The sequence below is a fragment of the Macaca mulatta genome, chromosome 15 (genome assembly GCF_049350105.2).
Source record: "Macaca mulatta isolate MMU2019108-1 chromosome 15, T2T-MMU8v2.0, whole genome shotgun sequence".
Lineage (NCBI taxonomy): Eukaryota > Metazoa > Chordata > Mammalia > Primates > Cercopithecidae > Macaca > Macaca mulatta.
Genome location: NC_133420.1, coordinates 36400959 through 36415412, shown reverse-complemented (window position 1 = coordinate 36415412; position 14454 = coordinate 36400959). Strand labels below are relative to the sequence as shown.

Here is a 14454-nt window from a genome sequence, read left to right as displayed (position 1 = left end):
AAGCTGGGATCTTACCCTGCTAGTCAGTCGCTCTTCATGTGACATGGTCTCCTTGTCTGGGCCTCAGTTTCCCCACCTGCAGAGCTCCCACCTCTCAGGGTGCTGTCACACGTCCTTCATATATCCAAGGGTTCTTTAACCTTTGTCATAAAAAGTTCAAAGCCCTAGTTACACCCTTACCCCTGGGATTTGGGTTTGAGTCTTCATCCCCACCATAGCCATACAGGTCAGGCTGGGAGCTTGGAGTGGAGACCCCCTGGTGGGGAACAGGCACACGTCTGGCTGCAGCCCCCACCAGCTGGGCTCCTTGGGCGTCTCTTTGCTATGTGAAGTGGGCAGGTCACAGCCACTGGGGCCTTCCAAGTGGGGCTCCTCCTACCCTTCCTCCCACTCGGGCTGACGAAGCTGTGCTCTCTGTGTCCTGGGTGCTGTGCCCGTGGATGCTGCTCTCCTGGTAGGACCTGGCGGTACTGCAGGACAAGCTGCGAATCTCCACCAAGAAGCTGGAGGAGTATGAGACCCTGTTCAAGTGCCAGGAGGAGACGACGCAGAAGCTGGTGCTGGAGTACCAGGCACGGCTGGAGGAGGGAGAGGAGCGGCTACGGCGGCAGCAGGAGGACAAGGACATCCAGATGAAGGGCATCATCAGCAGGTGGGGCCCGCACCTGTCTGGCCCGGCCACAGGCACAGGCAGGGCAGCCATCGCTGCCTTCAAGGAGGCCCCTGGTGGGAGAGCTTCCTCAAAGGATGAGCTGAGTGTGGAGAGGAGGAGGGAAGAGAGTGGCTGGACAGTGGGAACAGCGTGAGCACAGGCCTGGAGGCAGAAGGTGGCCTAGAAGGTGGGCAGCCCACGCAGAATACAAAGCTGGGGATGAGGCTGGACCAGTGACAGCTGGCTCCCGATGGGCCTGAGCCCCTACAAGGAGCCATGCCATCTTAGCGCTCTCAGGGACGTTGAGAAGCTGGATTGGGGGGTGCCAGGAAAGACAGTGAGAACCAAATACAGGGTAAGAAAAGTGGGAATGAGCATCAGTTACGTACAGTAGGTGAAGGTGGAAGACACAGCATAGCCCCCAGATTCCTACCAAGAGTGTCTGGGTGTGGGCGTATCAGGGTGCCAGTTACTGAGCTGGGAACTGTTAAGAGGAGTGGTTTGGGTGGGGAGGGAGAAGGGGATGGTGCCAGTCTGATATCCTGAGTTTTAAGCCTGGGTTATCTGGGAAAGGGCTTCAGAGGAACAGCAAGTTTTAATGCTGACTCTCATCTTTTTGAAGGCTTATGTCAGGCTCCATGGTGACGCCTCCATCTCTGTCTCTGCCTGTGGGTAGGGCATGTCTACCTTGGTGTCAGGCAGGGAGTGCAGTCAACCCCAGGGTCCCAGTTGTGGAGTTGACTTCCTTCTAATACCAAGCACGGGAGGACAGACAGTGTGTCTTGTTTGCATTGGCCTGGTCTAAGACCCCATCAGCTGGACAGACCAAGCAGGTGTGCAAGAGCCAGGAAGGCCTCCACTCCATGCTTTGTCCATGGCATAAGGCCTTCCCGGATTCCTCCTATTTAGACGACCTGTTTCTCTGTTCCTGACTGTTGTTTGTTTCATTTACTTGTAGTTTTGTTCATTATAAAATAGTTAACATGAGTGAAACCAGGGTGATTAGAAACCTGCTGTTCACTTGATCTCCAGCTCTGCTCTTGGCTCACCTTGTGTGTGTTTCCAAGAATGGAAATGCTTTTCAATTTAACTGCCTTCTCCACATTGTTTGTATTCTCTGATACTTGCATGTTCTGAATTCAGAGACTTGCTTAACACGTTCGTTTCTACTAACCAGTCCTGGAATATTTCCTCCTTAATGTAAGTGCCAATTAGGTAGATAGTGTTCAAGTATTCCATATCCTTACTGGCTTTTCTATTTCTCCCTTCATTCCAACTGGTGTTTGCTTTATATACACTGAAACTATTCTTAGGTGCATACACATTTAGGCTATTTATGTACTATTGTTGAATTAACCTCTGTCATTATAAAATCACCTTCTTTATCCCTTGGAATATTCTTTGCTATGAAATCTGCCTTGTCTGCTATTAATGTAGCCACCCCAACTTCCTTTTGATTTGTGTTAGTATGGTATAGCTTTTTTCATCCTCGTGCCTTTACCTCATTGTCTTAGTTCATTCAGGCTGCTATAACAAGATACCTTAGACTGGGTAATTTATAAACAACAGAAAATGTATTGTCCCCACTTCTGAAGTCTAACATCAAAATGCCAGCAGATTCAGGGTATAATGAGGACTCTCTGCTTCATATTATAGTGCCCTGTTGCTGTGTTCTCACATTGTCGGGGGTGTGAACAAGCTCCCTTGGGCTTCTTGTATAATATAAAAGCACTAATCCCATTTTTGAAGGCAAAGCCCATATGATGTAATCACCTCTCAAAAACCCTACCTATTAAGATAATCACCTTGGGGGTTAGGTGTCAACGTATGAATTTAGAGGGTGACACAAGCATTCAGAGCATAACACTCATCTATATATGAAGTGAGTTTGTTTTACAGGCACCATACTGTTGGGTCTTGCTTTTGTCTAAATGTTTCTGCCTTTTAATTGGATTGTTTTGACCATTTACATTTAATGTAATTACTGATATATTTAAATTTGTTGCCTTGTTTCCTATTTGTACCATCTATTCTTTTTTTCCTGCCTTCTTTTGGACTGAGTACTTTTTTATGATTCCATTTTGTCTCCTATTGACTTATTAGCTCTATCTCTTTTTTGCTCTAGGGCAGGGATTGGCAAACTTTCTACAAAGGAGCAGATCAAAAGTATTTTAGGCTTTGTAGGCCATATGGCTCTATTGCAACTGTTCAGCTCTGCTGTTGTAGCAGAACTATCTGTGTGAGATGGCTGTTTACAAAAACAGGCAATGGTCCAGATTTGGCCCTCACCCTGAGGCTGTAATGACAGGGAGTCTGTCATTGTCTTTGTTCCTCTGTACTTTATGTATCTGTTTTCCCTGGCTGTTTGTAAGATACTTTTTTCTTTTTTTTTAAATCACTGGTTGTCAGTAGTTTGATTGTGATGTTCATTGGTGTGGTTTTCTTCTAGTTTCTTGGGTCTTGGGTTGTATGTCTGCAGTCCCACCTCCCCGCATTTCTTTCTCTGGGATTCCTAGCACACGTGCATTAGGCTGACTCATATTGTCCTGTATATCACTGATGCTGTGTTATCTTCTTCATTTTTCTTCTGTTTTTTGTCTTTGATAGTTTCTATGACTGTGTCTTCAAGTTTGCTAATTATTTCTTCTTCAGTGTGTAACCTGCTATTAATCTGATCCAGTATTTTTTCACTGCAGATAATTATATTTTTCACCTCTTAGAATTTCCATTTTGCTTTAAATTCCATTAGTTTTAATTCTCATTGTGCTTTTACTTCTATTTTCTGAAACATGTAGAATGTATTTATAATACCTTGTTGTTTTCATGTCCTTGTCTAATTCTATCATCTGTGACATCTGAGTCTGTTTTTACTGATTTATTTTCCACCTGCTTACGAGTTTTTCTACTTCTCTCTGTATACTTAGTAATTTTTGGTTGGATGCCAGGCATTGTGAATCTTACAGTTAGGTGCTGAATGTTTTTGTGTCCCTTTAAATCCTTTCTGGGGGCTTTGTTCTGGGAGACAGTGAGGTTACTTGGAATCTGTTCAATCCTCTCGGGGTTTCCTTTTAAGTTTTGTTAGGCTGCATCCTGCAGAGCCTTTAGTCTTGGCCTAACGTGGCCCTGCTGCTGAGGGGGTTTCCTTCCACGGTCCTCTGTGATTCCCAGTGTTAGTGCGTCACTCCACTCTTGCTGGTGCAACATGAACTGCTTCTGGGATTGTTTTGTGTTCTCCTTTCTGATGGTTCTTGCCTAGCCTGGTAATTTTCTCATCTGCGTGCAGATATTATTCAGTCAGAGACACAAGGGGAACCCCCACTGGGGAGCTGTGTGGAGTTTATCTCTGCCTCTTGCTCCTCTCTAGCTGTCTGCCCTGCAAGTCCCACACTTTGACCTTCCTGACCTGCGTGTCTCCTCAGCTCAGTGAGGCTGCTGACTCTGCCTTCCCTCTGCTTCCAGGCTGTTCACTGGGCTCACCTTGTTGGTTTCTGTTCTCCTAGAAATTATTGTACTGCATTGCCTATATTATGTCCAGATTTCTGGTTTGTTTGTTTGGTTTTTAATAAAGAGATGGGGTCTCGCCATGTTACCCAGGCTGGTCTTGAATTCCTAGCCTCAAGTGATCCACCCTCCTTGGCCTCCCAAAGTGCTGAGATTATAGGCGTGAGCCAATGTGCCTGGCCCTATTTGTTTTTAAGATGAGGGTAAATACAGTCTCCTTCCAATCTAATTTTCCTTAACAAAACTAATACCCTCCCCACACCCCACACCCAGCACAAGCTTTCCTCAGAGCGGTACCTTCCTGTATTGGGGAACCTGCCCCGAGGGTCCCCCCCCTGCCACCACTCCTCCTGGTTAGTGCTCCCTGAACTGCTGCCCTGCTGCCCCCATTACAGTCCCATGCCCGGCACTGTGGCTCCCTGTGTGTCTGCTGTGAGTAGGCCAAGGGCTTGCCCAGGGTGCGGTGGCTGCTCTGGGCTGGAGGAGTCAAGAGGGCAGGGATGGAGAGAAGCCTTGGGAGTGGAGGGCTCATCTGAGAAGAGTGTGCGGAACAAGGAGAATGGATGCTGAGGCCAAAGCCCTGTGGAACCCCCATGTCCAGGGGCAGACAGGACAAGGCATCTGAGACAGGCAGACCCAGAGAGTGTGGAATCCCAAAGCCAAAGGAGAGTGGGAAGGTGGGAGTGCCCAGCAGTGAGAGTGTCTCAGGAGCCAGCCAGGTGGGGCCGGGGGGGGCTCCCAGGGAGGGAGCAGCAGAACAGGGCCAGCCTCCTGCCCACTGAGCTTCTGCAGATGGTGTCCCCCAGCCTCTGCTCATTGTCCTACCTGCACACCGGTCCTTCAGATGTCTCCTACCGATGTGCCACCTCCCAGCCCACCCTCCAGGAAAAGTCACTGCTTTCTGCTCTTTGTTCCAGGGACCTGAGCTTTCCACTAGAGCAGCTGCTCCATGCAGGGTGTAGTTAGTTACTCGTGCCTCCTGCCCTGTGAATTCCTTGAGGGAAAGGACTAGAGTTCATTCATCTTGGTACCTCGAGTGCCCAGTGCAGAGTCTGCACAACTTTGTGAAGATGGCAGGGGCAGGGCGGAAAAAGTTCTAGAGCCTTTCAGGGCCTTCATCGTTCCAGCACCTGCCTAGCTCTAGGGGTTTTGAAGATCTAACACCCATTCCCACCCATCTTGGCTCCTAGAAGAACATCGGGAAGGGGGCAGCCCAGGGGCCTCTGGGGCTTTAGGAGCAGCAAGTGTGGGATGTGGAGGTAAGGAAGGAGGCCCAGCAGTGTCAGTTGCTGGGAGTCGGCTGGAAGGCCTCTGTCCCAGGCAAGTATGGGAGGCAAGTCTGTGACCCAAGGAGGGGGTCTCCTAGTGTGTCCCTGCTCTGCGTGGGGTTGATGGGCTTGTTCCCACACCCTCTCCCCACCTCTGTTGCCTCCAGGGCCAGCCTGACTGTCCCTGTCTCTGGCTATAGGTTGATGTCTGTGGAGGAAGAACTGAAGAAGGACCATGCAGAGATGCAAGCAGCTGTGGACTCCAAACAGAAGATCATTGATGCCCAGGTGGGGGCTCTGGCCCTTTGGTCAGCCACAAGAGTTAAAGGGCCTGGGATTAGGAGGGGGTGACTTGAGCCTCTCCATCCTCAGTCATACCTCACTGCAGACACTGAGGGGAATAAGAAACCAGAATCTCTGCCCTGAGAAGTCAGACCTGTGGTCTTAGTGGGCCACAAGCTCACTGGGACAGGCTGTGAAAGGAGGGAGTCAGCTCCTCCCCTGCCGGGGCTGTTGGTGGGTATTGTCTTTCACCAGGACTGCTGACCAAAGAGTGGAAGCTACCAGGAGGGAGGTGGGGTTAGGAGTGATGGCAGACTGGTCAGAGGGAGCAGAGGGACTCTTGTTCACAGCTGTGGCATCCAGGCTGCATTGAGGGGAGACATGAAAGGCTCTCTGGCTCCAGCCTCCTTTACTCAGGGCTGCACTGCTTTCCTTTACTCGCCCAGGAGTAGGCTGGGCCTTGTTCAGACTGTAAACTGCATAGACCAGGAGCGGTGACCTCTAGTGTGTCACACAGACACATGTGAGCAAGGGTGCCGGCTCCAGGGGCCTCAGGCAGCCCATAGATAGCACCAGAGCTGCTCCATTTGGGATGGTAAGCAGGCAGCGAGGCTGCGTCCATGATGCTGCAGAGGCCTCTGCCCGCCTTCTCTTGCCAACTGCTCGCAGCCTGGAGCCTGCCTGCCCCCCTCATCTCTAGGCCACCCCATTCCTTACTATCCCAGTGCTTGTCGTAGGTACACAAGGCCCTAAGGAGGCCCCTAAGGAGCCTGTCCCATGACCCCCGCTCACACCCCCATTGTCCACAGGAGAAGCGCATTGCCTCGCTGGATGCCGCCAATGCCCGCCTCATGAGTGCCCTGACCCAGCTGAAAGAGAGGTACAGCATGCAAGCCCGTAACGGCATCTCCCCCACCAACCCCACCAAATTGCAGATTACTGAGAACGGCGAGTTCAGAAACAGCAGCAATTGTTAACCTGCCTGAGGAGGGAGGAAGCTACCCAAGGAGAGGGGGACTGTGGTGGCCAAGGGCAGGGTCTCGGCCTGGGGAGGCACCCACGGTTGCAGCCCCAGCGCAGGTGTCAGGAGGCCGAGCCTCCCCTCCCCGCCGCTGTCCAGGAGGTGGCCGCAGAGGGAGCCGCCAGAGACTGAAGCAGCGTGAGGCGAGGTCACCAGCCGCTCCCTGTGGGGTGCGGGCAGAAGAGACTGCACGCTGGGGAGTGGGGACAGCCTGGTGAGGCAGAGGGCCTGCCAAAAACATGTCTGTTGGTTCCTGAATGTGGCGTGTCCTTGTCCTCCTGGATCTGGCCGAGTGCATGTTCCCCACATCCGTGCCAGGGAGGGGGCTTCTTGGAGGGGGGATTCAAGGACTAGGGGCCTATACCTGTGGCTTCCCCTCACCTCCTTGGGGGGCCCAGGACTCCCTGGCAGCCAAGCCCTGTCCTGTGGGACCTGGCACTTGGTGGATTGGTTGGCAGGCAGGAAGATAGGAGGACACAGGGCAGGAGGTCAGTGTCCCCTGCCTGTCTCCATCCGAAGCACCTGTCACTGCATGCAGCCTATTGGGACCTTCCTGGCTGTGAGGAACTGAGGATTCCTACCCACCCACCCCCTCTGAACCTGTCCCCAGAGCGCCACCTGCCACCTTCTTCCCTGCCTTAGTTGTATTGCCAGATAGACCCAGTGAGGGCCATGGCTTTTTCTTGTGAGCTCTTATCCCTGTGGGGAGGACCCACAGCTTCCCACACTTCCCACACAGGCCCAGGCTGATGCTCTAGGGCTCCCAGAAGCCAAAGATCTGGGTGGATCTGGCCAGATGGCTCTGAGCACTGTATCTGCCTTCTCCTGGGGCCCAGCACACCCAGGGCACAGTGGCCCTGTAGGGAGTGCCACCTGGTGCTCACCCTGAGAGAAAAGGTGATCCTTCCTCTGAGTGATGGTTTAAAAAAAGATTCTAACGCCTGCAGGCCCTGAGAAGGTGGATAACTGTGATTTTTTTTCCTTTCACAGTATGCATTAGAAACAAAAGCCCGCTTGCTCGCTTGCTGGAACACAGGGGCCTTTTAAGTTGAGCGTGCGCACTGCATGGGAAATAGCGGCCCTGGAGGATGTTAGACTTGCTCCCTCTCCAAGACAGCAGCAGCCTGCACCCAGCCCCGTGTGTGCAGCCGGCCTCCTCCTCACCCTTCCCGGCCCCCGGCCAAGGACCCAGGCGCTGCATACAGGGGAGGGGCGCACCCCACAGCTGGGGCAGGTTTTCCTCAGCTCTAGGCTGTTCCGTAGCTTATCTGCCCCTCCCCCACTTTCAAGACAGATGAGCAGGAGCTTGGGTCTCTCTCGGCCCCTGTCTGTTCCCAGCCCCTGCAGATTCCGAGCAAGGGCCCTGGGTAACAAGGGTGGAAGTGGGGCCTTTGCCAGCAGAACCAAGGCAGGGTGAGCTGCAGGAACCACCCCACTGCCCCTGCAGCTGGAATGTGCCACAGAGGCCCCACCGGAAGGGTGGATGTGCTGGAGGGGTGGCCCAGAGCCATACTGCATCCACCCTGAGCTCAGGGACAGGTGACAGCAGCTGCTCTGGGAAGGGGCTCTTAGATGTAACCTACAATTCAGTTAGGCTAGAGACAGATGCTGGTGGAGGGAGGGCTGGGCCACCAGGGGTCACAGACCACAGGAAGATGGGAGGCAGGAGCAGAGGCCCTGCCCCCACCCCTTCCTGCCCCACTGCTGTCTTGTCCCCACCCATGCGCCTTCGTGCCTGAGACCAGGGTGACCACACAGGCAGGGCCTGGCTCCGATCTCATCCTCCCACTGCCCAGTGAGACCTGCCCTCCTCTCCCCAGCCCCCTCCCACCGCTGCCTCGTAGAGTGACCTCGGACAGAGCCTCCTTAGCAATATGGGGAGGCTCCCAGGGCCTGGACAGGTGGGCTCGGAGGCCACCCGCTGTGGCCGGTGCCAGCTGCCCTTGCAGGGGTGGGTGAGCTCTCAGGCCGAGAGCCTTATTTACCTAGTGCAAAAACTGTAAAAGTGTACAGACTCTTCACAGATTTTTATCTTAATTGCAAGTCTGCCGATTTTGTAAATGTTCTTGGTGTTTGACTGTAATGTAACTATCTCACCTAATGTTTGTACATATCCTTTGGTCCTGGTGCTGCCGAGGGCTGGCCGGGACTGCTGCTCTCCCAAGGGTTTTATTTTATTTCTGAATCTAGAGAACAGTATTGGGCAGGAGGAAGAGGCTTGAGGTCTGCAGGGGTTGTTTTCCCTACCTGTGTCATTTATGTGTTGGCTTTGCAGCTGCTGTCTGGGTAGCGGCTGCTGGGGTGCTTTCACTGGGCCAGTCAACAGGGGCTCCTGCCCAGGCCACAGAGAACCTGAGTTCCCAGGAGCTGGGCCCTGCCTGCAGCCAGGGATGGGATTGCCAGAGGCCCTGGAGGGAAGGACAGTCCCTGCTGGGGAAAAACACAGCCCTGGGGCCCCCTGGTCACTGAGACTCAGCCTCTGCTGGAAAAAGCCACGCCCTCCCCGCTAGCACAGAGGCCTGACTGACTTTTTTGCTTAACTTCCATGTTCTGGGTGATGGAAACTGCCAAACCTCCTGTCAGTGAGGACTCTTTCCAACTGCCCAGAGAGTGGGGGTGGAGGACCGAGGCTACAGCTCCACACGCCCCGGTCCCCCAGAGCATCTGCCCCAAGTACACCTCCCCTTGCGCCCCGCACAACTGCGGGAGCCAGACTCTCCAGGGAAACAGCCCCTCTTTTCTACACACTCAGCCACAAAGCCCCCCAGCCCCCACACCGCGTCCCAGCTCCCCTCTTTTGTAAGTATGTGAAAAGGAAAAAATGCAAACATTGGAGTTTGGGCTGGAGCTCCTCCCTCCAGCTGCGACTTTTAACTATGTAATAATGTACAGAGGAAGCTGTTGGTGTTCTAAGACTCTGTGTGGCTGTGCAATTTCTGTACATTTGCAATTAGAAATATTAAAGATTTATTTAGCTATTTTAAGCCTGACTCGTGTCTCCATTCAGCTGTGTGATGTTACAGGGGTGACCCTGAGTCCGGAGTGGACGCTGGCCTTTATCAAGGGGACCCCAGCATCTGGTTCACTCTGGTGGCAGTCATGGGCAAGGGATACCCCTAAAGCCAGTGGTGGTGGTCTGGCCAGCTTGGCTTACTGGGTGATCTGGGATCGCCCCTCCTCCTCTGAGTTGGGGGGTCTCTGCACCAGGGAGTAGAGCAGTTGTCCTCTTAAAGGCTCTCCCTTGACTCTGACATGTTTGAAAGAGAAGTCTTCGCTGGCCCCACCACCTCCTGGGAGATAGGGCGGCCCCAGCACCTTCACTGCAGCACACACTGGCTCTTGGCAGGCGCTGCATTTAAGTGCTTTCGCATCCACTGACATCTGGCTCTGGGAGGGAAGAGACCAGGGAGAAGAGGTTGGCCCAGGTCCCAGCAAGTCGTGGCAGGGCTGAACTAAACATTTCCAAGCTTTCAACACCTTGAAAGTCAGACTCAGGCTCTCCCAACACGGCCCACCTGAAAGGCTGAACCCAGGCCCTTGTTGGGAAGTAACGAGCCCCCAGGCCCCTTCAGCTGCACCTGTACAGAGAACCTTACAGCCCTGGGTCCTGCCCTGCGTCTTCAGCATACCAGGATCTGGTCTTTCACACGGTAGCTCCAGATGCTCCAAGGGACAGGTCCTAGTCCCAGCCCTAGCCCAAACCCCTCAGAACCAGACACTGCCTGGGCCGAACTTCTGCTGGGGGCAAGGATACCTCTGGTCAAAAAGTCAGATGGAGCTCCGGGTCTGTCACCTAGACAGGTGCCTCTGGCTCTATTCAGGGATTGGGCCCCAGAGAGAAGCCTCGGGCTGTCCCTGTTCTTGCCCCTGCAGCCAGCTGGAAGCAAGTAGAGCAGAGCCACACACTGGAGCAGGGCTGTACCGTCACCCTCGCCAGTGGCCCCTGTGTCTCACCTCCCACCCTCCAGCACCCTGGCTTCTCAGGCTGTCCATCTCTAGTCTCCTGTGAGGACCCCTTCCCTCCGCTTGAGCCAGCCACTCCTGGGCCCACCCTGGGCTGCTGTCACCTCTGACCTCCTAGGAAAGTGTCATCCATGCTGCTCACAGTGGGCACAGCTGCCAAGCCGCCTCTGCTCATCCCCCACATCAGCACCGGTCTGTAGACCGGCCCCTTTTCTCGCCAATCCGTGTGTTCTCTCTGCCTTCCCCCACCAAGCCTAGACCCTGTGGGCTCCCTCCTCAGTCCCTCTCTTGACAATATTCCTTGACCACTTCGGCCCTGGGTCCACCCCACAGCCACAATCTCCAGGCCACCAAGCACTGCAGGAGAAAACTGAAAAACACCCCAGTTCTGACTGCCCTGTGGGTCCGTTCCCATCTCCATTCTCAGCTAGGCCTCCCTCTCATTCTCCACCCCAATTAATCCAAACTTCTACCTCTTTTCAGATCTCCTAGCCAGCCAACTGGCCCTTCTCTGAGCCCTGCCTCCTCCCACACTGGGAGACCCTCCGCCACCCCGTCTCCCCAGGCCGACCACCAGCATAGCTACCCCACCCCTCAGCAGCGGCAGGAGAGGAGGAAACCTGTTTCTTCCCAAGCCGCCCCTAGCCAGTTCCTGCATCCCTGCCTTTTGCTGCCTCCGTGGCCTCAACCTCCAGCCTGCCCCGCCCACACCCTGCTCTCCCACAGCATTTTAAAGTGCTAGGTCTCCACTTGCTCCAGGCTGTCTGCTTTTCTCTCCTTCAGCCAAGCTTCTTAAATGTATACTGCCTGCAGCGGCCTGCCATCTCCACAGCCTCAACCCTTATTCTCCCCTCGCCCGTCAAAACCTGACTTTGACCTCCCGCTCCTCCACCGCCCCATTGCTTCTGCACTGCTGTCCCGTCCCTGGGCTCAGGGACCGCCATCCCTTTGCTGGGGAGATGCTCATAAAGGACACAGAACTCAAGGAGACAGCAATGAATGGGACAAAGAAATCATTTGATGTTGATAGGAGGCATTTATTTTACTCTCATACTTGTATAAATGTAAGGGGTACAGGTGCAGTTTTGTTGCATGGATATATTGCATAGAGGCAGAAGTTGGACTTTTAGTGTATCCATCACCCAAATAGTGTACATTCGCCCATTAAGTAAATTCTCATTACCCACCCCCCTTCCACCTCTCCACCCTTCTGAGGCTCCAGTGCTTACCATTTCACACTCCATGTGTACGCATTATTTTGCTTCCATTTATAAGACAGAAAATGCCATATTTGACTTTCTGAGTTGTTTCCGATAGCAGGAATTTATAATGAAGACACAAAAGGCATGAACTTCTATTTGTGGATAAAACAGCATCAACTAGAAAGCAAACTGCTGGAAATGCAAAGGAAGAAATTGACAGAAACAATTGCATTTGAGACTAACACACTACTAGTATTAGTTTATTACAGATCAAGGAGGCAAAAAAATAAGAACCAAGAGGATTTTAATAATTAATAAGGTTTAGTAACCTGGGATGCATCAAGCTCTTATCCTAGAGAGAGCACACCCTTTTTTCAATTATAATTTGGAACACTACCCGAAGCTGACTGTATACTGAGGTATGAAGAAAACCTTAGAAAGTTACCCAAAGAACAAATTCGGGCTACATTCTGTGTCTTGAAGCAAAAACAAAGAAAAATCCCAAAACCCAGAGATTGGTAATAAATGTTGAATTTTTAAAAACTACCATCAATAAGTTTAAAAAAAAATATTGAATCAATAGATTCAAAAAGAAATTTGTCTTCTAATTGAACCAGAAGTATTGGTACATTGACCACATGCATTTCTCTCCTTTCCTCCGCAAACCACTATACTGACAGAAAAGAAATAAAAGGGTTATCCTCTGTAAGGACAAAATTAATTTGGGAGATAAGAGAATTTGGAAAACTTTGGCAGATGGAAGGGGATGAAGGAAGGAAGGAGTGAAGGCAAATTTAGCAGAGCAGAGGGAGAAACCAACCGGAAATGAGCTTATCAGGTCCCAAGGAACCCCCAGAGGCTCAGCAGTGGGAGGTCCCCCGGTGTGTTTCCAGGTGGGGGGCAGGGGAGGAGTCGGGGGAGGTACACTAGGCCAGAAACATGGGGATCAGAGCCCAGCCTCCTCTCGCTCCTCTGCACAGCCAGGAAACTACTCTTTCCCACTCATCTCCTTGTAAGGGACTGGACATTTAGTCTCTGGAGAAATGGAGCCAGGTATACTCTGGACCTGGGGACTCAAGGCAAAGCAGAGGGCTCTGTGAGGGTGGGGCTGCCAGCAATAATGTTCCTCTCCATCCCCCGCAGCCCCATCGCTGCTCCCAAAGTGCCCAGGGCCATGTGTCCAGCCCTCAGGGAGCTGATTGGAACATTCTTTGGAAAAACCAGCTCCCAGGTATATACCCCACCTGAGTCACCATCTGAGCATCCCATGGTGGCACCCACCAGTCAACATGCCCTGCACACACACACACACACACACACACACGAAGAACACAGACAGTTGAGGACTCCCCAGACCGTTGAGGAAAGCTTGCAGCGTAAAAAGAAGAGGCCAACTCAACCAGCCTGTAAAAGGAAACAGAGGCAATGCAGGGAAGAGATGAGCCTTAAAAAAATAATCCACAACTAGCAGGACACAGTGGTTCCCGCCTGTAATCCCAGCACTTTGGGAGGCCGAGGCAGGTGGATCACCTAAGGTCAAGAGTTTGAGACCAGCCTGGCCAACATGTCGAAACCCTGTCTCTACTAAAAGTGCAAAAATTAGCCGGGCGTGGTGGTGCACACCCGTAGTCCTAGCTCCTCAGGAGGCTGAGGAACGAGAATCACTTGGACCCAGGAGGCAAAATTTGCAATGAGATCATGCCACTGCACTGCACTCCAGCCTGGGTGACAGAGAGAGACTCCATCGCAAAAAAAAAAAAAAAAAATTTATATATATATATATCTGTCTCACAGTAGGATGCTGGAATGACAGCCTGCCTTCCTCTTACCTTAGTTCCAACTTTGGGGTTGCTTTTTTTCTTAATACTCCTTGACAATATGCCATAGTCACAAACCCCAAAGCCTTGGTGGCCTGGCAGGAAATGAGTGACTGAAGCAGCCCTGCTTGAGATGACACCCAGACCCAGTGTCGGGAGACATCAAGGAGGGGTGCAGACTAGAGGGAATTGAAAACATACGCCCTTACTAAAGGCAGCAGGGAACCTTTGCTATGGATTTACGTACCATCCATTCTCTGTGACTCCTCCATTTCTATACCTAGCCCCACCACGCCCCAAGCTGCAGGTTCACAGGGCTGAATGCCCACTTGGATAGTTCACAGGCATCAAACTTGTTACGTCTGAAATGGAGCCCTTAACTTTTCTGACCCCTGAACCTGTTCCTCCTCTCGTCTTCCAATCCGAACCAACCCCGAAACACTGCTCCACTCTCCTCCCCATTGCTGCAGCCAAAAGCCAAGCGTGACTTCTTGATTCTTGCACATTAAAAAGTATTTATAGGTCTGGAACAATGTTCATGATACATTGTGGGTGAAAAGCAAGCAGTAGATCAGTATGTCCCATTCCTTTAAGGAAAAATACAAAAATTACATTACATATAATAAATTACATAGAAGAACGATGTGGACGCAGATGCATTACCCCGTTCATGGCAATTTCCTCTGGGTCGTGGGGCTCAGCAGGATAGGGAAGGAGGACTCACATTTTCTACTTTATATTCTTTAGT

General features: G+C 52.1%; 1 protein-coding gene across 50 annotated transcripts in view; it reads left to right on the top strand.

The window, feature by feature from the left end:
- Positions 1–9708, top strand: part of DAB2IP (DAB2 interacting protein) — a 216321-nt gene extending 206613 nt beyond the window's left edge. For 24 of the 50 annotated variants that reach the window (XM_077968100.1, XM_015116920.3, XM_077968107.1 and 21 more), the window contains 3 exons: positions 459–652; positions 5622–5709; positions 6513–9708. In XM_077968100.1, the coding sequence (XP_077824226.1) occupies positions 459–652; positions 5622–5709; positions 6513–6680 (450 nt within the window). In that variant the 3' untranslated portion in view covers positions 6681–9708. The remainder of the gene's footprint in view (positions 1–458; positions 653–5621; positions 5710–6512) is intronic. The other 26 variants (XM_028834892.2, XM_077968116.1, XM_077968101.1 and 23 more) reach the window with 4 other exon arrangements.
- The last annotated feature ends 4746 nt before the right edge of the window (positions 9709–14454 follow it).